Source organism: Rattus rattus, chromosome 3 (assembly GCF_011064425.1).
Source record: "Rattus rattus isolate New Zealand chromosome 3, Rrattus_CSIRO_v1, whole genome shotgun sequence".
Taxonomy (NCBI): domain Eukaryota; kingdom Metazoa; phylum Chordata; class Mammalia; order Rodentia; family Muridae; genus Rattus; species Rattus rattus.
In genome coordinates, this window is record NC_046156.1 from 193,323,172 (window position 1) to 193,350,406 (window position 27,235).

Here is a 27,235-nt window from a genome sequence, read left to right on the forward strand (position 1 = left end):
AGCTCTGCCCCCTCCAGCTCTTTTCCTCCTTGTGCTGTTTCCTCTGACTGATCATGTGCAGAACTGGCAGTACTTATGAATACACTTGCTCCAAAGGATGCACCACTAACTCAGCCATTTCCCTCACAGATGATTTAAGCCAGAAATTGAAACCCTTGGGTGAGGCAGAACGGGAGTTTATTTTGAGCCTGAAGAAGAAGGAATGTGAAGAGCGAGGTTTTGAATACGACGGGAAGATCAATGCATGGGACCTCCATTACTACATGACACAGACAGAGGAGCTCAAGTACTCGGTGGACCAGGAGTCCCTCAAGGAGTACTTCCCCATTGAGGTGGTCACGGAAGGCTTGCTAAGCATCTACCAGGAGCTGCTGGGACTTTCATTTGAACAAGTGCCCGATGCTCATGTTTGGAATAAGAGCGTTTCACTTTACACTGTGAAGGATAAAGCTACAGGAGAGGTCCTGGGCCAGTTCTACCTGGACCTCTATCCAAGGTACTGGATTGGCTGGTAAAAGCAACCTGGCTCTGCCCTCAAATACTGCCTACATGTACAGGGGTTAAAAGGAAGGCTCTCACCAAGCCGTGGTAGCACATACCTTTAACCTCAGCACTCAGGAGCAGAGGCAGGTGGATCTCTGTGAGTTTAAGGCCAGCTTGGTCTACAGAGCTATACAGAAAAACTACAACAAAAAAAGTAGGCTCTGAAGCCTCGCTAGACAAATTATGCAGTTTTGCTCTGCTGTCTCCTTACAGGTCCTGAAAGATGGGGAAGGCTTGGAGCACTGACTTTGTGGATTATTGTAATTGTTTAGAAAACTGCACAGCACATAGCTGAGTTCTTAAAAACAAAACAAAACAAAAGAGTAAATTTGTAAGTGTATGATGTACGACATGTGTGTACGTGTCCAGGCCAGACAGGACATCTGAACAGCCTCTCGCCCATATAGTACGTCTAGAATAAGCATAGCTAACACCACCATCTACAGCATCTACTTAATTTAAAATTGACCCAAATATTTATTGCCTAGATAATTTGTCTGCCATTCAGTCGTCTCCACTTTGTGACTGTTTTCTCATCTGTCTTTCTGGGGACCATTACAATAGAGTAGAAATAGCAAAATGTTTGCTGTTCCTCTAATGAGTCCAAATGCTCAACTGACATAACCTCCCTGAGATGTTCATTCTCCTGAGCCCTTTATAGGAATATTTATGTGCTGAGGACTGCATGTGCACATTTCCCAAACATTTAGTCGGGGATAAAATTTCAAATATTATTGTTTAAAGTATGTAACTATCAATTCCAAATGTTCCATAGGACACAAAAGATTTGGATCTTTTCCGCCTTAGGCTACTTTCTAAAACAAACCCATCCGTTTGCAATTACTAACCCATTATAGATAGACCAAAAAGAGTTATGGCACCCCCTCTCTCAGCAAAGGGCCGGTGAGGGGTCCCTGGCTCTGGATGCTCAGAGGAGGCTGAATTGTGATCTATTTGGTGGCACAGGTGTCCTTCAGCACCTAAGCTATCCCAGAGCTTTTTGGAAAAGTGCCAGGAGGGCCAGTGATGGCTCATGGGTAAAGGTGCTTGCCACCATGGCTTACAACATGAGTTTGAGTCCCAGAAGCCATAGTGAAAGATTACTGGCTCTGATTCCCCCACACACACACACACATACACTGTAGCATGCACATACCCATTTACATATATACACACATGCACACATACACTAGTGTCAGGTACAGTTTTATGTGAATACTTAAGAGGATAATCCTTTGGGCCAGCAAGATGGATTAGAAGGTAAAATCCCATAATCCCACAAGGTGGCAGGAGAGGACTAACTCCTGAGAGTCATACTCTAACCTCCACAGAGGAGCTATCCACATGAGTGTACACACACACACACACACACACACGTGTGTATACACTCATGCACACTTGTATACACACAAACACACAATTTAACCCAGGAAATCTTTGCTGTCTCCTAACATACTTCCAAGGGACAGAATTCTCCCACCCACTGTGTCTCTGCCAATATACTTATCTTGTGTATTAGAGATCTGATTGTTGCTACCAGAAATTCTATGGGAAATGCAGGGTAAACTGTTGTGAGGATAATGACCTAACTTATACTCGTTTCTGTCAGTCTTTACATAAAGATGAAATACAGGTTAACAGTTTTATTTGTCTGTCTCCAGAGCAGCATTCAGAGTAGATCCTTTAAAGACTTGTGGTTTTCTTTTTAAAACACATTTTATTTTTAATTCATCAAATACTGAGATGCTTAAACAAACAAAATCCTATGATTCTTATATGAAACTGCAAGGTAAGAACTTTCAGTCTCTATCACTTTATAAGCACAACATGAAAAGACAATCTCAGGATCAAGATCATTTTTAAAGTAACTAAATTGAGTATCTGTTTGTTTGTTTTGTTTTGTTTGGGGCTGCTCTTGTTTTAAACAGGATCTCTCTGTATATCCCTGACTATCATGAAGCTCACTGTCTAGTCCAGGCTGGCCTTGAACTCACAGAGATCCTCCTGCCTCTGCTTCCTGAGTGCTGAGATTAAAGATGTGAATTACCATACGAGGGCTGGAGAGATCATCAGGAGTTACCCAGTGGTGGCTCACAGCCATCTGTGACTTTAGTCCTGGGATCCGACACCCTTTTCTGGCTGTGTGGGCACTGTCTACATGCATGCCATGTGGTGCCCAGGCTACATCTTTCCTGGAGGATCAGAGCTCAGTGCACAGCACCCACATCAGACCACTCATGGCCACGTGTGATTCCAGGTCCTGGAGATCCGACCCCTGGCCTACACAGGCGCTTGTGACGGAAACATACCCATAAATAATAAAGTAATTTTAAGATAAATTATAAGTAAAAAGCAAAAAAGAGTAAAGCCTCTCTTAGTATTTAAAATTTAGCAGAAAGTCTTTAACTGAAAAAATGGAAACGTGCAAAATCTCCTAAGATTTTAGCAGGAATGTTTAGGTGTTGCCTCCACTGTGCACCGCGCTCACAGGAATGTTTAGGTGTTGCCTCCACTGTGCACCATGCTCACAGGAATGTTTAGGTATTGCCTCCACTGTGCACCGCGCTCACAGGAATGTTTAGGTGTTGCCTCCACTGTGCACCGCGCTCATTTTATCCTCTCGCCGAGTGCGTGCAGCACATTACAGTAGTATCCCAAGAATATATAAAGTAGCAGGAAAGCAGGCCGCTGTTTCTCTTTACCTGTTTGTACATTTCCAGTTCACTCTGAGATCTTCCAAGAATACCCATGGGCTCACTGCCCAGAGGGTTGGAATTGCAGACATGGGCCACCATGCTCTGATGAGGATGTTTGTCTTGTCATTTCCAACTCTGCCAAAAACTATCCAGCGGACTGCACACAGCACCCAAACCTCTCCGCACCTTAATCTTATTTCAGCTGTGCTCATAGCCCGGGCATCCGTCCGTAGCATGTGAATATGGGTCCCTGTTGGCTTTGCATCTTTGTATTTCTCACAGGTGGATTGAAAGCCAGACATTAGAGTGAAGACCATGTTAACCTCATGTCTAACACTGGCCCCACATTCACTTCTTTAGGGGTATTGGTTCATTTAGTAGTTAGGTAGGTTCCAGAGCCACCACTGCCTCTGCGGGCCGCAGATTTGCCCTGGGTCTAGATTGTGTCTAGAATTGATTTGCCAAAGTTTCTCATAAGTCTCTTCCACTTCTCACTACTCAGAGCAGGCCCTCTTCATCCAAGCCCTCTACCTGAAGTGGGCTGCATGGTTTGTTCCCTGCTGCGTCCTAGTCCGGCTGGGGTGGGGGTCTCCAGTGCAGGGACCCAGCATCAGTCTCTACTCTGTTGCTTCTGGATTTATTCATCTTTTCCTGAGACAGGGCGTTGTTCACCCCAGACGGAACTCAACTCCTGAATATCTGGGATCACTGGTGTGTGTCACCACACCTGGTCAGCATCACCCTTAATCAGAGCAGCCTCTGTCCCGTGTCTTAAAAATGGGTCCAAGTCAGCGGTCCTAGCTTATCTACAGCTGTAGGTGTGAACATGGTGTATTTCTGCCCTGTAAGGCTTTTTTCTGTTCTGTTCCCCAAGAGCAGTGGGTTTGTACAGCTGCTCCAAGACCAGAAGGGCCTCTCTTCCTGTGGGTATTAAGGCCTTGGTCCGTAGGTGACAAATGAAGAGGCATCTAAGTGACGCGTTGTAGCCTTTCCCTGACTAACACTGGCTCAGGAGTGTCTGTCCATCCTCATCCTTTACCCCTGTAAGGTCTGATACTGCAATGATATTACTTTCCCTTGTGTGCAGCCATGGTTCCGATCAGCGCCCATCTTTAGTACTTGGCTGAAATCTATTCAATGTGTCCTCTGTATCTACCAAGCTTAAGATGCAGGAGGCAGGGACAAGGGACTTGTGGGACCAAGAAAATGTCTTCTGGTGTCAAGTTTGTCTTAACGCCTGGAAGAAGACATGCCATGACATTTACTGAAGAAGAGCGCCCATTTCACAGTTCTGTGTCTCTGTCTCTCAGGGAAGGAAAATACAACCATGCAGCCTGCTTCGGTCTCCAGCCAGGCTGCCTTCTCCCTGATGGCAGTCGGATGATGTCTGTGGCCGCCCTGGTGGTCAACTTCTCTCAGCCTGTAGCAGGTCGGCCCTCGCTCCTGAGACATGACGAAGTGCGGACTTACTTCCACGAGTTCGGTCACGTCATGCATCAGATCTGTGCGCAGGTGAGCAGGGTTTTCTTCGCGGCAAAAGCACCAGTTGCTTCCAGTTGCTTCTTTCCTTTGGCTGCTGTCAGATCTGTCTCTTGGCCTGATTTTTTTTTTCCACAATCTGAACACGTTTGGGAAGTGGTAAGTCTGCAGAAGCACAGTTTCCCTTATACTGTCACTCTGTACTGTACTTTCACTCTGAGGTTAGCCCACCAACAAAAGATCTTGTAGTGTAGCTGCTTGTGGAGAAACAGCAGTGGCTTCCAACCTCCGAACCATCATGCATTTTCTACTGCCGAATAGCCTCAAGTTAAAAATCATAGTAACACAGCCATGCAGAGGTGCAAGTGGCAATACGCTAATTGTAACCCTGCACTGGGAAAGAGGCAGGAAGATCAGGAGTTCAAGACCAGCCTTGACTACATAGCAAGTTCTAGGCCACTTTGGGCTACATGAGAGCCAAACATAAAAAAATAAAGGACCGTGTACAGGATTTTTACCCAGGAAAAAGGTATGCGCAGTAGATTGAAACATTTCTTTAGTGCCAAAAAAAGAAAAAAAAATAGGTAAAAGAGAAGTGATTGTTGCTTGTGTGTGTTCATGTGTGTGGCGGCCAGAGGGCAGTGTGTAATGTTCTTCAGGAACTGTCTACCTTGTTTATTGAGACAAGGTCTCTAACTGAAACCTGGGGACCACTAGTTAATTAAACAGGCCACCACCCCCAGGAATCCACCAGCAAGAACCTACCAGTTTGCTGGCTTTTTGCAGTAGACTCTGGGGTCGGAGCTAAAGTCCTCGTGCTTATTCAGCCGTCACTGCCTCACCAGCCGAGCCGGCTCCAGGCCAGAAAAGGGTTCTGCTTTCCTTTTCATCTTTTGAGACAAAAATCTGATAATGTTTAGCCCAGCTGACCTCGAACACATGGTCTTCCGGCCACAGTCAGATGCTAGTGAAGTGGTGTGTGAGCTGTTTTCTGTATTGTTTTCTGAGGGATGCTGGTTAAATCCGGGTAACACCAGGCAAGCCCTCTACCACTGCACTATACTCACTTCCAGCTTACAGGAAAAATAAGCAAGTAACAGAAGATACTTCTTCTCAACTGAGTGCAGTTCATTTAACCATTTAATTTTGGTTTATGTTACAAACTTGTTAACCATTATTTACATTATTAACTTCTAATCACTTAACCTAATGTTTTAAATTATTGGTAGCAGAATTGGGTTCAAGTCCCAACACACACACACACACACACACACACACACACACACATGCACATACACACTACTTCCCATTTTAATAGAACACTTCTGGGATTGAGGTAGAAAAGTAAAAGTAACTTCCTTAACTTCAGCACTGTGGTTGTTAGATTGGCCAAGTTCTAGGTATGAATCTGTACGTAGATAAGCAAGGCTCTACCATTAGAAGGGTTGGCCTTTTATGTATTTATCAATCCATTCATTTGTTCCTCTATTCATTTATTTATGTATCTTAGTTTTTACCTGCATAAGAATGTATGTATGTATGTATGTATGTATGTATGTATGTATGTATGTATGTATATATACCATGTGTATGTAATACTCGTGGAGGCCAGAAGAGGCCAACAGATCCCCTAGACTGGAGTTCCAGACATCTGTGAGCTGCCATGTGGGTGCTGGGAATCAAACCTGGGTCTATTGTATCTGTTTTAGCCACCAGGCCATCTCCCCAGCCTTGTTTGTTTATTTTGACCTGAATACTGCTCCAGAAAAAGTCCTCAGCTTCACATTCTGAAAATTGAAAGATGAATCCTAAAACCCCAACCACACACACCCGATACAGCCAAAACAACACCACACACACCCGATACAGCCAAAACAACACCACACACTCCCGATACAGCCAAAACAACCACCACACACTCCCAATACAGCCAAAACAACCACCACACACACCCGATACAGCCAAAACAACCACCACACACACCCGATACAGCCAAAACAACACCACACACACCCGATACAGCCAGAACAACAGTTATCTGCCAGTGGGACTTCACTGTTCCTGATACAGACTCTGAGGCACAGTTCTCTCACAGCCCCACTATCTGGCGCTCGCCCTGTGTTCTTCAGACAGTTCTCCACAGCTCTGCGGTTCATATTATTCTGCATTACTTTTGATCCTTTGAGGATCACTATCAGTGGAAAATACTTTCTTGACATCTGAAAACTGATGTATAACTGAAACAAGCCTCTTCACATTGTAACGTGATGTCTATTGTATTAACCCACTCTGGTATTTTATAGTGTGGCTATTTTGGCTGTCTTATCACTTGTGTGCCTGGTGCCTAAGGAAGCCAGAAGAGGTTGTTAGGTCCCCTAGGGCTAGACTTACATATGGTTGTGAGCCACCATGTGGATGCCAGAATGTTGAACCTGGGTCCTCTGGAAATAGTGTGTCTCTCTTAAACCAATCAGTTCCCTTCAGTTCTTAGGCCTTTGGCTAACCATTCATGAACAGAATGTGTCGTTTGGATGGATGTGCAAGTACTGCCCTCTGCGTGGTCCTCTCAGAATGGAGTGTTGAGATATTCACGCTTAGAACCAGTGATGAATATCTTCCAGCTTTTGTACGCACAGGTCTGTGTATTTGCTGCTTTTAAGTTTAGAAACCGCTTGTATTGATCTCAAACACATGGCAGCTGAATAAGATTCATAACTTCTGAATTTGCCATACACGCGCAGTAGATGGGATGTCAGATGTGACACCTTGTTGTTTGGATTCGTCACTGTCACAGTCTGGAGGTTGGGTGGCCAGAGGAGCTCATTGGAGCTTGTCATGGTGATATTTAAATGTTCGGGCAGGAACTTCTAGTTTTCAGGCATGTGGATGCCCTAGTTCACAGCTTACCGTGTTGTGTTGGGGCCTGAGTTTCACTGTGGTTTTGTGTGTGATCTGCAGGTCAGTAATTTGGAAGATATCGATCGGGAGAGGCATTGCCAGTATCTGTTCCTGCTTCCTGGGGTGTGCTCTCTGTAGTCCTGGCCTTTTGAACTTCTGCAGAAGGAAGAGTAATGCCTCTCACAGTTTCATTCATGCTGATGTCTTTGTTGGTTGTGTTTTAAAAGCAGTGATGAGTTTTGAACTATAAAGAGATAATTATTTTAATAAACATCAGAATCACAATAAAGCCTTAATTAAAAGTGAAAGGGCTATAGTCAGACAAACTTCAAATAATGTGACCTGAAATAGTCTGCAAAGTAACACCATTGGTTTTTCTAAATATTTACCACTGTAAATATATACCACTGTAGAGAAACAGACCCTGTCAGGGAAGATTAAAATACATAGGGCTAGGTTCAATCCCATGTGTCCCATTCAAGAAAAAAGAAATGTGATTTCATCTTTTCAAACCCTCCCATGTCTCCATTCATAAAGTGGGGACAAGTCTGGCATAAGAGTGCACATCTTTACTTCTAGCACTGAGTCGACAGAGGCAGTCAGATCTTTGTGAGTTTGGGGCCAGTTTGATCTACATTATGAGTTCCAGGACAACCAGAGCTATGTAGTAAGACCTCATTCAAAAAAGCAAAAACGAAAAACAAAATGGAGACAATAGGAATTTTTTTTAGTATTTTTTTTTTTTTTTTTTTTTTTTTTTGGAGACAGGGTCTCTCTGTAGCCTTGGCTGTCCTGGAACTCACTCTGTAGACCAGGCTGGGCTTGAACTCAGAGATCCACCTGCCTCTGCCTCCCAAGCTAAGTGCTGAGTTAAAGGCATGCACCACCTCCTCCTTAGTACTTTATTTTGGAATAGAATATATTTTGTTTATCCTTTGATGTTTTTAATTATTTTTATAACTTTATATATAACTCAATCCTTTTAAAATCAAAACTGAAGAAGTAAGGGCAGGAGCAAGACGGAGCAGACTGTGGCCATGAGGTCAAGAAAGCACATGGGTGCTCATTCAGAAGGCTGTGAGCGAAAGACTGTGGAAGGAGACTTCATGTTAGAATCAGGACCTTCGCCTTGCTAAGACGATCTTTGACCACTTCAAAATCTCACTCCATACACAAGAACAGAATGCACTACTTACTATGCTGGGGACGGTAGGGGATTAGTGGTAGAGAAGCATAGTTAGTTATTTCCATAACTAACATTAAGATATGATTACTCCGTTAGATATAATTGCTTGGTCAGAGCAACCTGGACTCAAGCAGGCATATTGGGCAGGCTAAAAGGAAAACTGGAACTGTGTGAGGTGACAGTCACCTGTAGTTCCTACATTCCCGAGGCTGAAGCAGAAGATCACTGTAGCAAGTTTGTAACCAGCTTGAGCTAAGTGGCAAGCCGTCTTCTCAGAAACTCACAAGAGAAGTAGAAGCCAGAGCTGCCTGAACCTTCAGAGTGAGGGTGTACCAGCACAGCTGCTCCTCCTCCTCCTCCTCCTCCTCCTCCTCCTCCTCACGGCTTTGTTTGTTTGTTTTGTTTTGTTTTTGGTCTTTTTGTTATTTTGTCTTTTTTTTTTCCCCAGAGCTGAGGACTGAACCCAGGGCCTTACACTTGCTAGGCAAGTGCTCTACCACTGAGCTAAATCCCCAACCACAGGTTTTTTTGTGTTTTTTTTTAAGGCAGAATTATTATCTCTTGTGCACAATATACAAAGAATGGTAGGATAGAATTCAAACTAAGAAGTTAGTCACCTCCTCCTCCCCCCCCTCCCCCCTCCTCCTCACGGCTCTCAGTCAGGTGATCCCACATTGCTTTTCTAGTTTCTAAGTGAAAGGCTCTTTAGTCTTAGCACAGCCTGCTCCAGCCACCCTGCCCCCTGCCCTGCAAGCTGTGCGTGAGCGGCTGTGCTGCCAGCCGTCGAGCCAGTTCCCACACAGAGTCCCCATGGATGCGGGGCTTCTCTCTCAGTTAGTAGACAGTGTTCTGAGAGCAGGGCGAAGCTCGAATGACTCCAGTTCACATGTCCCTGTGGACTTTTAGAGTTTGTGACCTTGACATCAGACATGATTTCATTGAGGATCCCTTTTCTTGTTATTTTGTTTTTTTAATATGTGTATAAGTACGTACATATATGTCAACATAGAATAAATGCTAACATAAAACAAAATGTGCACATGTATAATATATGTTTGGAATTTGCTTATTTCATTTGTTCACTATGATTTTTATATATACTTTTTTAGCTTTTTAAAAGATTACTTTTATGTGTCTGTCTTTATGTTTATGGATGCCAGTGGAAACCAGAAGAGGGCATCAGATCCCTAGGAGCTAGAGTTTCAGATCGTTGTGAGCCCTCAGGACAGTCCTGGGAACTGAACTCTGGTCTTCTGGAGTCAGTCCTCTGAACCACTCAACCAACCCCTCCAGACCCTGTATTATGTTATTTTTGGTTATAAGAGAAAGTTTGTTGTTTTTTTTTTTTAAGACAAAGAATGCTCAGGGGTTTTGTTTGTTTGTTTTGTTTTGTTTTTGGTCTTTTGTTATTTTGTCTTTTTTTTTCCCCAGAGCTGAGGACTGAACCCAGGGCCTTACACTTGCTAGGCAAGTGCTCTACCACTGAGCTAAATCCCCAACCACAGGTTTTTTTGTTTTTTTTTTTTTTTAAGGCAGAATTATTATCTCTTGTGCACAATATACAAAGAATGGTAGGATAGAATTCAAACTAAGAAGTTAGAGTGTCTTGAATTTTTAAGATTCAAGGACATGCAAGCCTAACTCTGTCAAGAGAAGTAGGACAAAGGAAACGTCAAGTACTCAAAGAACCCCGTGAGAAGACGTGAGGCTGGTGTGAGGCCCAGCGGAGCCTGAGAGGAGCAGTCTTTGAGTTACCCGAGCTACGTTCTCCACACTGCACTCTTCTCACGCCTCAGTGCACCGACCAAGAGCAGTGAGCATCCCCTGGGCATGCGCTGGGCCGGCCAGCATGCCACGGGGAGCCAGGTTCACGCTCTGACCTCATGTCCAGGTTAGGTGGAACTTTTGTTTTCTTCTGAAAAGGAGCAGGTTAAATAAGTGCCTAGTTAGGACAGCATAGGTAGCCTGGAGGCAAACCCATGAAGTTCAGTTGTGACATTGAAGATTTTCCCAAATCGTGCTTCTTCCTGTCCTAGATCCTGACTGACCTGTTGAGCTGCAGGACTGCTGTGAAGACTAAGAAAAGATGAACTGTTTCTCATATCGTCTTCCAGTGATGGCTAGATATGTTGGGAGATAAAACCATGACCTGTTACCCATCTAGTAATAGGAAAGTCTAGTAGATAGCGACCACTTGTTGTTAGTGTCCTGCCCTGGTACATGAACTTCTCCATTAGCTGTAGATGTGGGGTAGATCAGACAGATTAGCATGCGGACCACATGCTATTAAACCAACAGTAGGCCACTTGGGTCAGCCAAGGTCCCTTCTCCTGAGGCCCATCATTTTTCCTAGGCATACTGTACTTACTCATTCCAACAGCGGCCTTTTCTTTGCTTGGGAATTTGTTATCATGAAAATGACCCATAGTTGTAACCAGTAAAAGGAGTTGGTCTCTTAATTAGACAATAATAATCGATAACATTTTGACCTTCGGTGTTACAAGAGCTCACATGACACATTTAGTTGTTTGTGTCATTTTACTCTACTGTGTAAGTTTAAAAGTTAATCTCTACATCAGCAAAACCCACGTTTTAAATCTGCAATGGAATATATTCTAGACATCATAATGTCTATTCAGGGAATAGTAAAACAAAGACAAACATTTAGACTAGAGAGGCAGCTCAGTAGTTTAAAAAAAAATGTTGCTCTTGGGGAGGACCCAGGTTCAGTTCCCCGTACCCACATGATAGCCCATGACCATCTATACCTCCAGTTCCAAGAGATGCAACACCGTTTACCAGCCTCCACGGACACCAGGCATGCATGCCTGTATACGTACATGCAGACAAAACACCACACACATAAAATGAGTCTTTAGAAAAAAACACAAAGGGGTTGGGGATTTAGCTCAGTGGTAGAGCGCTTGCCTAGGAAGCGCAAGGCCCTGGGTTCGACCCCCAGCTCCGGGAAAAAAAAAGAAAAAAACACAAAGAAAATTCTCATATTAGGTAACTTTGCCTCTCAAAAATCCCCATCCAAACAGAAACCTAAGCTAACCATATTTTTCTAGGCTCTTGTGATCAAAACATTTTCTGCAAGAAGTATGCTCTGAGTTGCCCATTGGATTGTTTCATGACTGGCATAACACTTAATTTTATCTGGGAGATAGATGAACATTGCTAGCCTTTATTATTTTTAACATCCCCAAACTGATCATGCTAAGAACTAAGTAGAGAATTACTCTAGGACTCTAGACCTTGGAAGTGGATAGTCGGTAGTGGTGCCAATTCAGCTATCCACTCCACAGTCCTGTGCACAAGACCCCCTCAAAGGGGCATCCTTTGGCCAGGGAATTTAGTTGTTTGCTGGAAATTGAGCTTCTGAATTTCACAGGATTTTTTTTTCCTCATGTGAAAAATATTTAATTGATGTTGCCCAAAGGGTTCACAAAGGCACAGCCTGGCTGACTTTTGGGAAATCTGTAAGCAGTCGAGCTATTTTTAGCTTTTACTCCTTCCTCGCAAACATTTCCTTTTGTTCTTTTGAGAACATTGTTGATCTGTTCATTCATTGGCAGTGTTCTGCCCCGCTAGCAGACTTAGGGAGAATAGGCCCTCTCTTCTCCATGCTGGTGACATAACCATGTGGATTCTTCTTTGTCCAATTTCAGCTCTAACTCATGAGTGACTCATCTGTTCATTCCCCCCTGATACTGAGCAGACCCTTCCCCCAGTGTGTGTGTGTGTGTGTGTGTGTGTGTGTGTGTGTGTGTGTTGCCTTTACACAGGCAAGATTTACAAAGCTTCTGATTTTGTCGTGTTGTATGTTGGTAGCTGATGGCTGATGTCCCCTTGTTTGTACTGCTAGTATCTGTTTAAAAGCTATGCATCAGAGAACCATGCCTTCCGCATTGCCGCCTCAGAATAGATAGTTGCACAGCCTAACCTTGTTTACCTCAGCCTCCTGTCAGTCTTTGAGAGATCCTCTAGTCTCAGGAAGAAGTAATGTTTCTTGGGGAACTTAACTCAGATGGCACTCTAATTCTTCACACAAAGGAGAAGGGTGCTTGTTTGGGGAGCTTTTTTGGTTTGGGGGTGTTTTTGTGTGTACAGTAAAGATGCACTAGATTAGAACATTCTTGTTAAGATTATAAGTTATAGACTCATCTGCCGCCTTCTCTGTGGCTGAGTGTCTTCCTGTTGCCATCTGGTTTCAAATCCTACGTCTGCTATTATTCTGCGTGTGCTTCAGTTGCCTTCATTCACCAACGGAAGTAATCGAATGTGCACCATACACTAATGTGGGGGTGGAGGAGCTACATGCACATGTTCATGTGTGTACAAGTGCACATTTGTACACCTGGGTGTGGAAGCCAGAGGCCAGACTCTGCTGTTGTTCCCTAGTAGTTGCCCACCTTTCTTTCTGAGACAGAGTTTCCCACTGGTGCCTGAGCCTGATACCAGGCTGGTTACCTGGCAGCTGGCAACACTTCTCATTCCACTTCCCAGCTGCTGGGATCGCAGGTGCGCATGGCACCACACCCGCTGGCGTTACAAGTGCGTCTCTACCACACCTGCTCGTTTACCTGTGTGCTGGCCATGGAATTTAGGTCCTCATGCTTTTGGAACAGAAATGTTACCAACCGGACCATCCTGAGCTTCTTGTATAGAGATTTAAGTCATACTGTTCATGTCAGAGCCAGACAAAAGAGCCCAGGAGAAGTCTTCTCTGGGTACTGGCGTTTACCTGTAATGTGAATGCAATCTTAAAGTGTTACATAGCAGAATGAGGCAAAATGCTCTCATTCTGGGGTCTTTGCCTCTTCCCCTGTACAAATGGGGGCAGAAAGTGGGGTTTGAGGGATGGGGTATGTCCTCAACAGAGGTGCCCCAATTCCAGTGCTCCTTGGACCTTTGTATTGCAGCCTTTCCTATCTAGAATCAGCACAATTATAACGTGAAGTCAAGCAGAGTATTTTGCATAGAGAGGAAGGCAGAATGTGCTGTCATTCTGACATCTGTGCCTGTGCCCTGGGCCAAAAGCAGAATGGTTATACACTGCTGATTTGGCACCCCATCTGCTGCCTTCTCCGTGGCTAAGTCCTCTTCCTGGTTTCTCCTTTGTAGAGCCTGGGGTGATGAACAGTGCTGGGATGTGAAGCATCAGGAGGGGACATGGGGTGGAGGCACGGGAAACAGGAGGGTCCTATCCTATAGCCGACCCTGTGGCTCAGTGCTAACTCTTCTCTGTTGCTCACGGCTTGCAAGTGCTCTGTGGATAGTGATGATTCAAAAACACTACCCCAGAGAAAGAGAACGGAAACAGCAGAAAACAAGCCACGGGCCTATTGTGAGAAAGCTCTGCCTTTCTGCTTGGGCGCTTTTCACAACATCACACTCAATCGAGAGTGTTTGAAACTTGGCTTTCAGAGCTCTTAGGCCAGGCCCCCTGAGAAAGCGAGTCCCTACTTCCACCACAGAGGTTTTGAACGTTGAGTGTATTGCTTCTTTCTCATTGTGTTCACATTCCCTCTCCCTCTTGCCACTCATCTATCTGCAGGCTTGCCTTCCAGGCCACTGGTCTCTGCAAAGTCTAGCTCAGGCTTCCCACAGCTCACACACACACACACACACACACACACACACACACACACACACACCCCAGTCTGGAATGTTGTAACTTAACTCTTTAACTGATTGAAACTTGAGTCGTTGAGCAACAGTGGTGAATGCCCAGAAAGGCATGTATTGAGTAAACACGAAAACCAACTGCAAGGAGGAGCTTGAGAGAGACTGTTTATCTAAGGGAAATGGTTTGCCTTCGCCCCTAACCCCAAGTGCTAGGGTCACATTCACAGCCTGACACAGTAGACAACTTTCTGCCAGTGAGCTACATAGAATTCCAGTGCTTTGTTCTCATTCTGCCGTAAGTGCTGGTGGGTCTCATTATAATTCATTGCATGTATAGTTTTGCTCATTCTTTCTGAAAATACTGTTATGTTTGCTTTCCAGACTGACTTTGCACGATTCAGTGGAACAAACGTGGAAACTGACTTTGTAGAGGTGCCGTCACAAATGCTTGAGAACTGGGTGTGGGACGTTGATTCCCTGCGAAAACTGTCACAGCATTATAAAGATGGACACCCTATCACAGACGAGCTGCTCGAGAAGCTTGTCGCTTCTAGGCTGGTCAACACAGGTATGATTGAACATTCTAGAGAACAGTAAATAGGAATTGGCTAATGCAGACGTCCTGGCAGCTCCTTCTGTCATACGTACTTTGACTTTAATAACATACCCAGGAGTGCTGCGTGTGGAGGAACACTGGGCGTGTTGGAATGGGACTGCGTCTAAGGGGAAAGTTTCCTCCTAAGTCATATATGGTCCGGATGCTGTTTTGCCCTGCTACCCTTTTGTGATGAATGGTAGTGAATCGTTTTTTCAAATCTCTGATCTTGTGGTATTAGAACACACAGTTCTCTCTCCAACGCATTGTTCAAACACTCTTAACCTTATTAGGTCTTCTGACGCTGCGCCAAATTGTTTTGAGCAAAGTTGACCAATCTCTCCATACCAATGCGACTCTGGATGCCGCGAGCGAATACGCTAAATACTGCACAGAAATTTTGGGAGTTGCAGCTACGCCAGGTATGAGGCGAGAGCACCTGAGTTCATTTATCTTGTGAGACCTCAGAGCATCCTTAGCCTTACCGGCGGGTGGAGTCCCTCAAGCTCATTTCATTCTTTTCTGCTCTCTGTAATCAGACCACAGCCTTCAGATAAGCACACTCTGCCCTAAGAGTTAGCCTGTCCAAATGCGCTTGAAGGGGAGGTGGCCCCACAGTCCCAGCATTTCAGTGTAATCAGGCGTGAGCAATTGGCCTCCGCCCCAGAGCACAGCCATTCCCGTTTGGCAGCACCTGCCTGTCCCCTCCCTCCCTCCCTGTGTGCACCAGGACTTCCCTGTGATTTTCAGTAAGAAATTGGCAGAAGGGGCATTTCAGGGAGAAACAGGAACCTCCTTCATTTCTGACTCCAGTACCAGGTCAAGCTTTTGACTGGCGTTTCTAACAAGATACTTAGTGTTTGCTATTGTGTGAGTCTAAGCTTGCTCGTCTACTTCTAACCCAACTAATATGTATCTATCTGGATGTCAACTGTAAAGTAAACTTTTTCACCTCGGCAATTGTTGCTAAGGTGAGTCAGACACTGTTATAGAGGATGTTAAGATAAGACTGGTCTTTGAGTCATTCAAGTCTTACTTCCTCACTTCCTGATCTGGAAACCAAGGAACAACATCGTGTGTGTCTCTTTGACAAAATGGCAGCCCAGTGTAGAGTCACTTTATAAATCTCTTTCGAAACACTTTGTTTTCAGGAATTATCAACCTACACAAATACCATTTTATTGTGAGTTATCTTATATATAAGAAGTGTGACAGGGGCCTTAGATACCTAAGCGGGGTGGGTTTGTAGCTCAGCATTAGAATTAGGCTGCACTTGACTCCCAGCAGCTGAGGTTTGGGGGTCCAGCAAAAAGTAGGGTTATTAGTAGAGTATTTTGAAGGCATAATGGCATCTAAGGGCTAAACCCCCCCACTCCCCCCCCCCCGAGCTACTGATGGGTGTGGACAAGGCTTCAGAAATTGTTGTTAGACATTCCAGAGCTGGGGCTAAGCTACTGACAGGAGAAAGGCTTAGAAACATCTTGGCCAAGGGTACACACCAACCAGTGAGACGCTCCCCTTCACTCTCTCCTCACAGCTGGGCCCCCCAAAGGAAGGCTAACAAGTTCACAACCCGATTAATTAGCATTTGCCATCATTCTGATTGAAGTATATCTCTTTTTAAGGCACAAATATGCCAGCTACTTTTGGACACTTGGCAGGAGGGTATGATGGCCAATATTATGGATACCTTTGGAGTGAAGTGTTTTCCATGGACATGTTTCACAGCTGTTTTAAAAAAGAGGGGATCATGAATCCAGAGGTATCGTATGGCTTTTTTTAACCCCCTTGTATTAATTTTGTAGTTACTCTCTCTCTCCCTTAGCTCCAAGTATAAAGTACTGTAATAGCTTCAGTTTCGAGTAAGAGACTTGGTAACAGCTTTTAACTTTAAGGCCTGGCATCTTCTCAAACCATCATACATCATTAAGTTTCAGTGTACAAGTGATTAACTCTTAATTCTATAGGTTTTTTTTTTTTAAAAAGAAACCTACTGTACTTTCTTCCTTATTAACATTCCAATATATTGCTTAATTAAAAATTCAAAGCCTTGTTTATGCACTTGGGAGTTTATGGCTACTAGTTTTGACATGTGCCATGCAGTGTTTCTGTTTTATAAGAGGTTGAGAAAGAAAGGTAAACTTCTTCCTGATGTAAATAGTCTCTGTGTTTTCATATTCTTTACAGGTTTCTTTGTACGTTTTCTGTGGGAGGCATCCTTTTTCTGTGGCCAGTGTACTCCACCTACTACAGAGTTTGTAACCTAAGTGCCTTTGGGGTAACTGAAGCTGCCTCATTAATCTGAGCCATTCCTTCCCAGGCACCGTGAGGTGGCTGCCAGGTGGCTGCCGGCCAAGCCTTCCTGGTAGAGACCCCAGTCTCCCTGCTCATCAGCGACTTGACTGTCAATTATGTCTGAGGCTGGTATATTTCCAGTGCGTTTCCAAGTTCTGTTTGGTTCAGAAATTAGAACAAATTACCTAAATCAAGCTCTCAATGCTTATTTAAATCAGCCAACTTGTTCTTTGGGCTTTTGTTTCTCTACTAAGTAGCACTCCTCTGCATACATATCGAAATATATCATGTATTTTAGGGTGCCATTTCCTCCGTCTCTCCCTCCAAAAAAATACGTCCAGACGAGCCACATTAGGATTCATTCCAAGCACCCCTCTCCCATCCCATGTCGCCCAGCAGGCCTTTAAGCTTCTTCCTCTGACCCTGCCTACCGGCCACCAAGTCTGACACTGACTCCTGTTTAACATTCTGACTTTGCATGCCTTCCCGAATGTCCAGCCCTCCATCCTCCACTGTCTTGTGTCGAGATGGTGCCCTCAGTAGGGTCTTCTGGGAGAAACTGTGAGTCATTTACTTGCCCGGCTGTTGAGTCATGCTGGCCAACCCCAGCTGGCCCTCCGGGGCTGCTCTGCAGCCCTGCCCCATTCTCTGTTGATTGCCTTCCTCTTAGCCCCCAGCCTGTCTATTTCACAAACTGCCTCTGCCCCTCTTTCTTGTTACCCCATCCCCAAGCCTCACTACATAATGCAAAGTGGCATCAAACGAGTGGACCTCTCCTGCATCATCTTCCCTGGCCCTGGGGATTGCCCAGTCTCAAAAGTAGAGGGGTAGCCTCTCAGCTCCGCCCCCCTTCTCACATGTATTCCTTCTGTGTGTCGTACTTTACATGGATGGTTTCTTTTAAGCACACGCCTGCAGTCCCAGCGTGTGGGAGGTAGAGGCAGGAGGATCAGGAGTTTACAATCATCTTTGGCTACATAATGAGTTCAAAGAGATGAGCTTTATGAGGCCCTGTTTTAAAAAAACAATATTTTTTAATTTGTGCCCCTCAAAAATCATACTGTTCTTTAAGACCCCATCCAAAAGCCATTCCTGGGGCTAGAAAGATGGCTCAGTGGTTAAGAGTATATAGTGCTCTTATAGAAGACTCGGGTTGGGTTCCCAGCCCCCACTTAATGTCTCATAACCATCGATAATTCCAGTTCCAGGGGACCACACCCTCTTTGACCTCTGCAGGCACCAGGCACACGTGTTATATACAACCATGCAAAGAAGGAAAACACTGATGCACATGAATCAGCTAGGAACATTTTAAAGCACTGCTCACTGTGAACTGCTGTAGACGGTCCAGACCAACGCCATCCCCTTCCACCCTCCTGGTGAACTCGTGAACCAGAGCGTGTGGGAAAGGCTTTGGTAAACCTTTGCTTATGTCTGCATTGCTTGGTGTAACTATTACATAAAACGAGAGTAATCTTTGCAAAGGATTTTACACAAAATTTTAAAACTGTAGTTAGAACAAAAGCACACCAAAATGCCGATGACTCTGGGTGGTGAGATATTACGATTTAGCATTTCTCTCCTCCTCGTGCAGGAGCTCCTTACTCTACACAGCGCACAGATTTATGAAGGACTCAGAACATTCTAGCTTGTTGTGAGGTGTTTGGCTTTTGGTGGTGGTGGTGGTGGTGGTGATGATTGGTCTTTTTGAGACACTTTTGCTCTGTAACCCCAGCTGGCTTCAAACTAATAGCAATTCTCCTGCCTCAGCTTCCTGAGTGCTGGGAACCCACAGCAACCCCAGCAGAAACAGTGTTTGAAGGAGAGCAATAGTGGCTTGGGAAAGGTCCAAGTAGGACATATTCCTGGCTGCTGTCACCTATGAGGCTTCCCGGTGCAAGCATACACCCCGTTTGAGGTGAGCCAGCCTCTGCCTTCACTCATCTGGCTACATCTCGGCCCCCACTGCAGTTCTCAAAGCAGCAGCCAAACTCTAGACCCCAGCGGCTTTCGTGCTGCTTGCACATCCTGCAGAAGCAGCCCGCCATCAGGCCTCTCTGTGCTTCTATAGTCAAGCTCCGAAGCTTGGCGGCCGGCTCCACTGAGTTTCCAGATGCTATGGCGGCACGCAGGGGGTCCACTTCTTGTGCAAGCAGGCTGCTTTGAGTTTTCAGTTTTCACCTCTTTTTCCTTCCCTTTCAAACGCTGTGAGGAATCCTGTCATTTCTCACTGCCTTGCCATGACAGCAATTATGGACCTGACTCGAGAAACCGAGGACGGGGAGGCCCTCGCCCTCCGCCTTCGCTCTCTTCACTGCCTGTGCAGATTCTAGAACCAGCTTTTTCAACAGCCATGTGACCCCTCCCTTTCCTGTAGTGAATGCTCTGTTTGTTTTTCTGGGGTGGCTTCCCTTTGTTTTGTTTTGCAAATATTTACTCTAGCACCTGACTTAAGGAATACAAATATTTATCAGAAATTAAACATTCTTGGCACAATCCCCCAGCCCTATGAAAAGGCTTGCATTGTCCCACACCTGCTGAGACAGGGCAAAAGAAGCACCGTTCTTCAGCACAGTACACCAGCACTGCAGACGGTGGCGTTACTTGGTCTAGGTTGCCTTTAGTTTCACACAGAGGTTGGTTCCGTAAGCAGAGTAACAATAGGAATTTTTATAGTATAAAGCAGGCTGTATTTGGTCTGAAGTCATGAGAATCATCCATCAGTCTGTCAGTAAGCTCAGTTGGCCCAAGGCCTCGCTCCCCAGCGTGTTCGGAGCATTTTGAGAAGGTAGCTGGACATGTAAGGAATCAGTCCCGAGCCCTAGAAGGGCTTGATCAGGAGGCCACATTGGTCTCACTCTACAGAAGCGCATTTCCAGGCTTTCGCTTGATCATGTGCTGTCCTGCACAGCCTGGGGTCTGCTCTGAACAGCACTTCATACTCTGGCAAGCAGCACTGCCGAGGGTGTGCTGCTCACTGGGAAAACAAACACAGAAGGGTCAGATGTCAGCCTGCAGCCTTCAGGTTACCAAGTAGCAGTGCTGACTATCTCACGGTGCAGTCGTCTCCCTTCTGCTCGGGGAGCTCTCTCCAAGTGTCCTGTTGCAGCCTCAAACCCTGCTACCTGTGTTTCCCTCCTAGTTTTTCATATTATTCTTTCTAATGAGTAATTACCACACTTTAGTTATTTAATAGCTTATTATTTTATCTCTAAATTCAAGCTTGGGAGATGGTTTGGTGGTAAAAATCTTTACAAATATGGGCAGTTGGCTCAAAGGCAGTGCTGTTGCTATGCCAGAATTGTCTCCCTCTCCCTTAGAGAATGTCAGAGCTTTATTTCTTGCATCAGTAAAGGAGAACAACCAGGCACTGCTTTAGAAAGAAATACTGAGAAAATCAGGATGGTTTAACTTTGTGTTTTAGCCTGTGGCGTCATGGGAAGACCTTACACTCGATAACATACATGGCAGAGTCATGTTTGAACTGGAAAGGGCCTGCCTGATGGAGAGTTCAGTATTAGAGTGCCAGCACTCTTTAAACTCAGTTCCTGCTGGAGTGGGCTGCTCCGGAGGATGGAGGATGTGGGATTTTTCCCTCCTGTGAGGGGATCCTTCACAGAGAGATGACTCTCCTCTCTGCCCTGGCTCCTCTGTGTTTCTGGGCAAACAATGCTCTCTGTTACATCTGATCCCTTACCAGCCTTGGGTGTTGCCTGATAGAAGAGACAAAAGGAATGGAGTTGATTTTATTTCCCCCGGCAGAGTCTGACTGTGCACCCAGGATGGCTTTGAATGTGTGCTCCTTTAGCTTAAACCTTCCCACTGCTGGGGTTGCCTGGGTGCCACGCAGTCAGCTGATTTCTTTGCAAGTCCTGAATCCCAGCCAGTGTGGGAAGTTGTTCTTTTGTCTTCTGGAGGGGCTAGGACCTCCAAAGGGCTAGGTAAGCACTCCATGCTGGGCTACAGGGCTTCACCTCTAAGGTTGAATCTGGGCTGGACTAAGCTGCCCAGTCTAGCCTGTCAGCCTGGTAGCCCAGGCTGCCCTTAAAATTGTGATCCTCCTGCCTTGGCCTCCCAAATAATAGGATTCCATGCCTATGCCATAAGGCGTGACTCCCCCCTCCCCTCCTTTTTTCTTTCTTTCTAAAGTAGCCTTCTTTGTGGTTCCTTATGTTTTGTTTTAAGACAGGTCTTCCTGTGTAGCCCAGACTAGCCCCAAACTCTCCATTTCCCTATATTGGCTTCTCAAGTACTGGGACTATAGGTGTGGACCACCACACCCAATGCCTAATTATCTATTTCTTATCTCCTTTTCTGGGTCAGGAGGCTCCCATAAAAGAGATCGCTTTGTTCACCTTTGTGTCTCCTCTGCCTTAAAGTTGTATCTGTCCTGGACCTTATTCTCCCCGCCCCCGCCCCCAATTCTTCCACTGACTTAGCCATCGAAAATGCGCTGCTGCTAGGGCTGTTTCTCTCCTGCCCACTCCCTTGCCTTTCTGTCTTTACTAATTGGAAGTTGGTATGAGATTTCCAGGAAACCCTCAAATCAGACAGTTCCTCCTGCCTTTCTTCTCCACTCCTCGTGAGAACCAGCACAGCCTTCCTCTCTTTCCCACCTTGTTTTCCTCAAAGGCATTTGGTCTTGCCCTCCCTTCCACCCCACCCCCACCCCCAGATCACCTCACCCTCAGTGAAAACCCAGGGTGTGCCACAGGAAGGGCACTGAGAGCCATGAAACATCTCAAAGTCCACTCTGCAGACAGGTGGGGACTATACCAGGTGCCCAGATGGCCTCACTTGTCCTGGGCAGGGCACTCACTGTGCTCCACATGGGAAGGAGACAAGTCTGGCGCTGCTCCTGGAGTGGCTGGGTTGAAAGGCCACGAGAAAGCTATTGTGTATGCTGCCTCAGGATACAAAGCCAGTGGGAGGCAGTCCACTCTCCTTCCCATGTTTTCATAACTGATAACTGGTGAGCATCCTGCATAGGGTAATTACATTTGCTATTAAAATATTGCCTCAGAAGGTTTGTACTCTTGTATAAATGAAGGCCTTCTCTCTCCTGCTTAATATTCTTCCTGAATTATCTGTTCTTTCTCACTGATAGTGGAGCTGCAGTCTCTTGTGTTTTCTTTTAGCTTTATTAGAAGACACAAGTAATTTTCAGGAAATGTCAAAGCAAGAATGCAGTTATTTCCCTGCTTAGATAGATAAGTAAGTGCTTAGGGGTTTGGAGGGTAGGAGTTATCAAATCCCACTCTGTGTCTAACAGCCTGGAAGATATAAGGACAGCACATTCCCATTTTATAGATAAGGAAGAGAAGGCCAAGTACTCCATAGCTAATGCATCAAGCCACAGTTCAAGCCTGGGTGTGACTCCATGGCCTGCCTTGCCTCAGGAATCCGTGGAGTTAGAAAGGCCTTCACAGTACCAAAGATACCTGAGGATTCTAAACCTCTGCCCACTGATGGATTTCCCTTCCTAGGGGGCTGATAGGATCTGACTCTGCAGTCTTCTAGAAGAACTTTGAGCTCCTCTCCCTGCCTCTCTGACAGGTCAAGTTTCTTTCTTGTGTAAACACCACTGAATGGCTGAAGGCCAGCATTCCCTCACCTGTGGGATGTCGCCTCCCATGCTTCTCATTCTGAGTACGGCACCTTCTTAAACACTAAGACTCGCTCAGCTACTTTTTTATCCTTAACGAAAGCTAGGTCCTGTTACCAAAATGACTCTTAAACTCTTCTCAAGGCTTCAGTACAAGGGAAATGGAACTATTAAAAGAACATTGCCCTATAATTGAGGAAATTGAATCAACTTGTTTGGAAGCATAAGCAGAGGAAGACTGAGCTGTGCTGAGCCACATGTTCTGAGTCTAACAGTGCCCTGCTCTGACAGGGCTCTGCAGGGAGCGGCCTGAGCCATCTTCCCAGTACAGTTTCCCATGCCTGCTTCCCTTCCCATGAAACTCCCCTACTAAACAGAGCAGTTGGTGGAGAACTTTGTCAGATATTGCATCTTGGGTGATGTCTTAATATTTCGTTGTTTTTCTGTAATATTTGATATAAATTTGTTTTCAGAGTTTTACTATGTAGCCTTGGCTGGCCTAGAACTTGCTATATAGACGAGGCTAGCCTCAAACTCAGATATCTGCCTGATTGTGTTGGTACTACCATGCTTTGTAAACAATGGTACATATAATATACAGAGCTTGAACAAGGAATATCTGTGGAAAAATACTAATTACTGCCATGTGTAGTGGACACACTTGTAATCCCACTGCCTGGAAGGCTGAGGCAGGAGCATAAGAGTCAGAGACGAAGTTAGACTTTATAATTCCTGTCTCAAAAATAACAACAGTAATAGTAATGGGCCATCAAGGATGTGGCTCAGCTGGGTAAATGCTTGCCAAGCATTCAGAGGCCCCTAGACTTATGTAGAACCCAGGAACTGAATAAACAAGGTACCATGGGGCTGCTTGTTACCTCAGGACCCATTATTGAGGGTATGTCATAAATGTGGGTTCGTTATCCTGTGTTCTCTGCTATTAGTATATATTTTAAGTTTTCATTAATATAAGGTTTAAATATTGTTATAATCCAAGAAACCTCACTTGCATGGTCTGTGATATTCAATACCACTGTACCAGAGAGCACAGGCCTTACTTGCTCTGCACACTAACGCAAGACAGTGGTCAGACTGAAACACATTGAACAGTGAGGGAGGGGAAGGAAATGGGGGCGTGTTTGGACTAAGGCGTTGCTCCTTAGAATGACGGAGCCTATGACAAGAACAGCCAGTCATACCTCAATTACTGTCGGAGTGGTGATATTACTGCTGACCACATTAAAAACATTTTTTAACTTGTTATTATTTTCTTCAATGTATCAAAACAGTACAAATTAAAGCAGCCCCAAATCCTCACTGACACAATTACTAAGAAGTCCAGGAGCCGTGGCTGCAGGTTCTTTCCTTACGATGCTTATAAATAAAGCGACAAGATTGCCGTGCTCCTCTCCGGCAGTGTACAAGCCTGCTCTCACATCCCCCGAAACGCCATCACGCTCAGGCCCTGGGTAGCAACACAGAGCTTTAGAAACCTGAACTGAGGCCGATGCAGGTTTGCTGTCAGTAAAACCCAGCATCAAGACTCAATGATACATAAAACTTCACATGCTGAGTGGAGCAGTGGGAGTGCACACCTTTAGTCCCAGGCAGAGGCAAGAAGATCTCTGAGATCGAGGCCAGCCTGGTATACGGAAGAAGTTCAAGGACATCCAGGGCGACAGAGAGAAGCCCTGTGTGTGGAGGGGTTATATATTGAAATGATAACACTGTGTTGCAATGGAGTTCAAGTGACGCACCCCCTCCTCCAACCTCCCTCACAGCATGGAGTACAGGTGCACACCACTGTGTCCTGCTTGAATTGTTTACACAGGTCGTTATGGGTTTCCTGAGACTGGAGAAGTGTGGCTCACTTAGTAGACAGAGTGCTCGCCTGGCCTGCACTTGACCTGAGCTCAATTCCTGGTAGAGCATGAAGCAGAAGCAGTGCTGTGTGCCCTCGTTCCAGCACTGAGGAGGGAAATACAGAAGGGTCAGAAGGCCACAGTCATCCCTCGCATAGCAAGTCCGAAGCCAACCCGAGGCCCAAATACATTAATTTCTCTTTTAAATGTTTTTATATGTTGTTGATTGAAAAGTTAAGCATTATGTTATAATTGTATTGGCCTGGCTGCCTGAGAACTTAAGCAAACACTAACTTTAATGCTTACTCCTTCCTAGAATTCATTAAATGTGAGAATGTCGAATGTGAGCTTGCATCGGGCGTGGCTGGACGGCGTGCAGCTGAGAGCAGCTATAGTATGAGAGCCATAACAGAATCACCAACTTACCTAAATGTTTTGAGGGGTTTTTGTTTTGTTTTGAAATTTTTTCCTGTTACCAACATTGCCTGGTTCTTAGGTATAAACTGTAAATGTTAGTTACCTGTCAGAGCAGCAAAAGATCACATGGCGCGGTAGGGCATTAGCTGGGTTTGCTGCTGTGTAACTTGGTGGATTTTACTCATTTATTTCACATGACAGTTACGCCTCGGAAGGCTGTAACAGGCAGGCTCTTGTTTTCAGTCCAGGCTGGTGCTGCTTTGGTCTCTGGTAATTCTCTAGTTCTTCCTGTACCCAGAAGGATTACCAGTGGTGTTGGTCAGACCATGTAATCAGTACAACGTGAGCAGCACCCATTAATTTTATATGCACATCCAGGACTAGGGCTGGTTGAGCTCGTTACCAGGACAGTGGAGGCTCTGAGGTGACGGAGCTGTTCTCTGTGGCCGAGCAGCAGCTGCTCTCTTTCAGCTAATCTGTGCCTGTGTTTACGTGAATAAACACAAAGGAACTGTGGTTTCTCTTAAAGTTCCAGACTTCCATCCCCAAAGACTTCCGTGATTCCACTTCTGACCCCTCAGAAACGCTTGTCACTTGACCATCCATAAGAATGTTGCTCAGGTGTCTTTGTGTGTGTGTGGTGGTGGGGGGGGGTGTTTTGTTTTGTTGTGAGCCCCTTATAAAAAGACCTGAAGCAGTTTGACAGCAGCCATGTTCCCACTTCAAAGCACATGTCTCTGGAACACTCGCTCTGCTAACCCTGCCGGATCGCACCGGAACTGGGCTAACGGGCAGTGGCAAATTGTGTTCTGTTGGGATGTTTGGTGTCCCTGCCTGCTTACGTTGTCAGCTCACAGCTGAGAATCTAAGGACAGGACACAATAATATCAGACAGGGAAGACCTGAGGCTCCAAATCTCTAGCTACAGGAAGGAGGGAGCAAGCTGCATGTGGGCAGAAGAGAATGTCTAGACTTGAGTAAGGCTGAAGCCCCCTTTTCCTCACCCTCACCTCTCCTTGTGTCTGGGGATCTGGGGGATTGCTCTGCCCGTGAGTTATTAGGCATGATGTTTTCTTTTATTAGGTTGGAATGAAATACAGAAACTTAATCCTGAAGCCTGGGGGGTCCCTGGACGGCATGGACATGCTCCAGAATTTCTTGCAACGTGAGCCAAACCAAAAAGCATTCCTAATGAGTCGAGGCCTGAATGGTTCGTGAGCCAGGGATCCTGGGAGCTGTCCATGTCTGGAGGACAAGTCAACACCGTCATGTGGTGCCGGCCTGGAGACTGAAGAGAGTTTTACAAAAGAAAACTTAGATTTCTATTGATTTGCTTTTGTTTTTTAATTTTAAAAATTATACAGATGTAAATGGAATTATAAATACTGTGACCTAAGGAAAGACCAACTAAAAATAATTGTACTATAAAGTTTCATAAAAATGGATTTGATTTCTTTTGATAAAAGTTTCATATGAATGTAATTTGATTTTTTTTTACAGTTATAATCCAGATAATATAATGTAAGAGGGCTAAGACATTTTAAATTGAATCACATACATGATATAATTTGATCCTTCTTATATCTTGAAGTTTTATACTTGTGATCTCTGGACTGATAAATGAATCATCACATTCTCTCTGGTAAATATTTCCTCAGAGCCCTGTGTCAACCTTGACCCTCTGCCTCACAGCCAGGCGACAGTCTGCCTGCATGTGTCAAGGCCAGCAGAACATGTTTCAGTAGTGTTTGTCTTTTGTAGTGAGCTTCGTGATTCTCAGTTTCCTATCACAATTATATTCCTCCTCTTGGATAGTTTTTTTTAATTTTGTTTTAACTGGCCATATATGTGTGTGTGTGTGTGTGTGTGTGTGTGTGTGTGTGTGTGTGTGTGTGTGTTACACTAGAAGCTCAAATGTCAACTCTTCTGTTGCAGTCACAGTGAGAAAAGCAGGTAAAGTGAGAGGAATTCAGGTATCCTTTGGGTTCTCATTCCTTTTAGTACTTGCTGTGTATTTTGCTTATATTT

The 27,235-nt window shown here is 45.2% G+C and overlaps 1 protein-coding gene across 1 annotated transcript in view; it reads left to right on the forward strand.

The window, feature by feature from the left end:
* The window catches only part of Nln (neurolysin), a 91,275-nt gene extending 64,421 nt beyond the window's left edge, over positions 1-26,854 (forward strand). The window contains exons 8-13 of the mRNA XM_032898958.1: positions 130-496; positions 4,550-4,751; positions 14,815-15,001; positions 15,322-15,450; positions 16,654-16,790; positions 26,291-26,854. Of these exons, the coding sequence (XP_032754849.1) occupies positions 130-496; positions 4,550-4,751; positions 14,815-15,001; positions 15,322-15,450; positions 16,654-16,790; positions 26,291-26,425 (1,157 nt within the window). The 3' untranslated portion in view covers positions 26,426-26,854. The remainder of the gene's footprint in view (positions 1-129; positions 497-4,549; positions 4,752-14,814; positions 15,002-15,321; positions 15,451-16,653; positions 16,791-26,290) is intronic.
* The last annotated feature ends 381 nt before the right edge of the window (positions 26,855-27,235 follow it).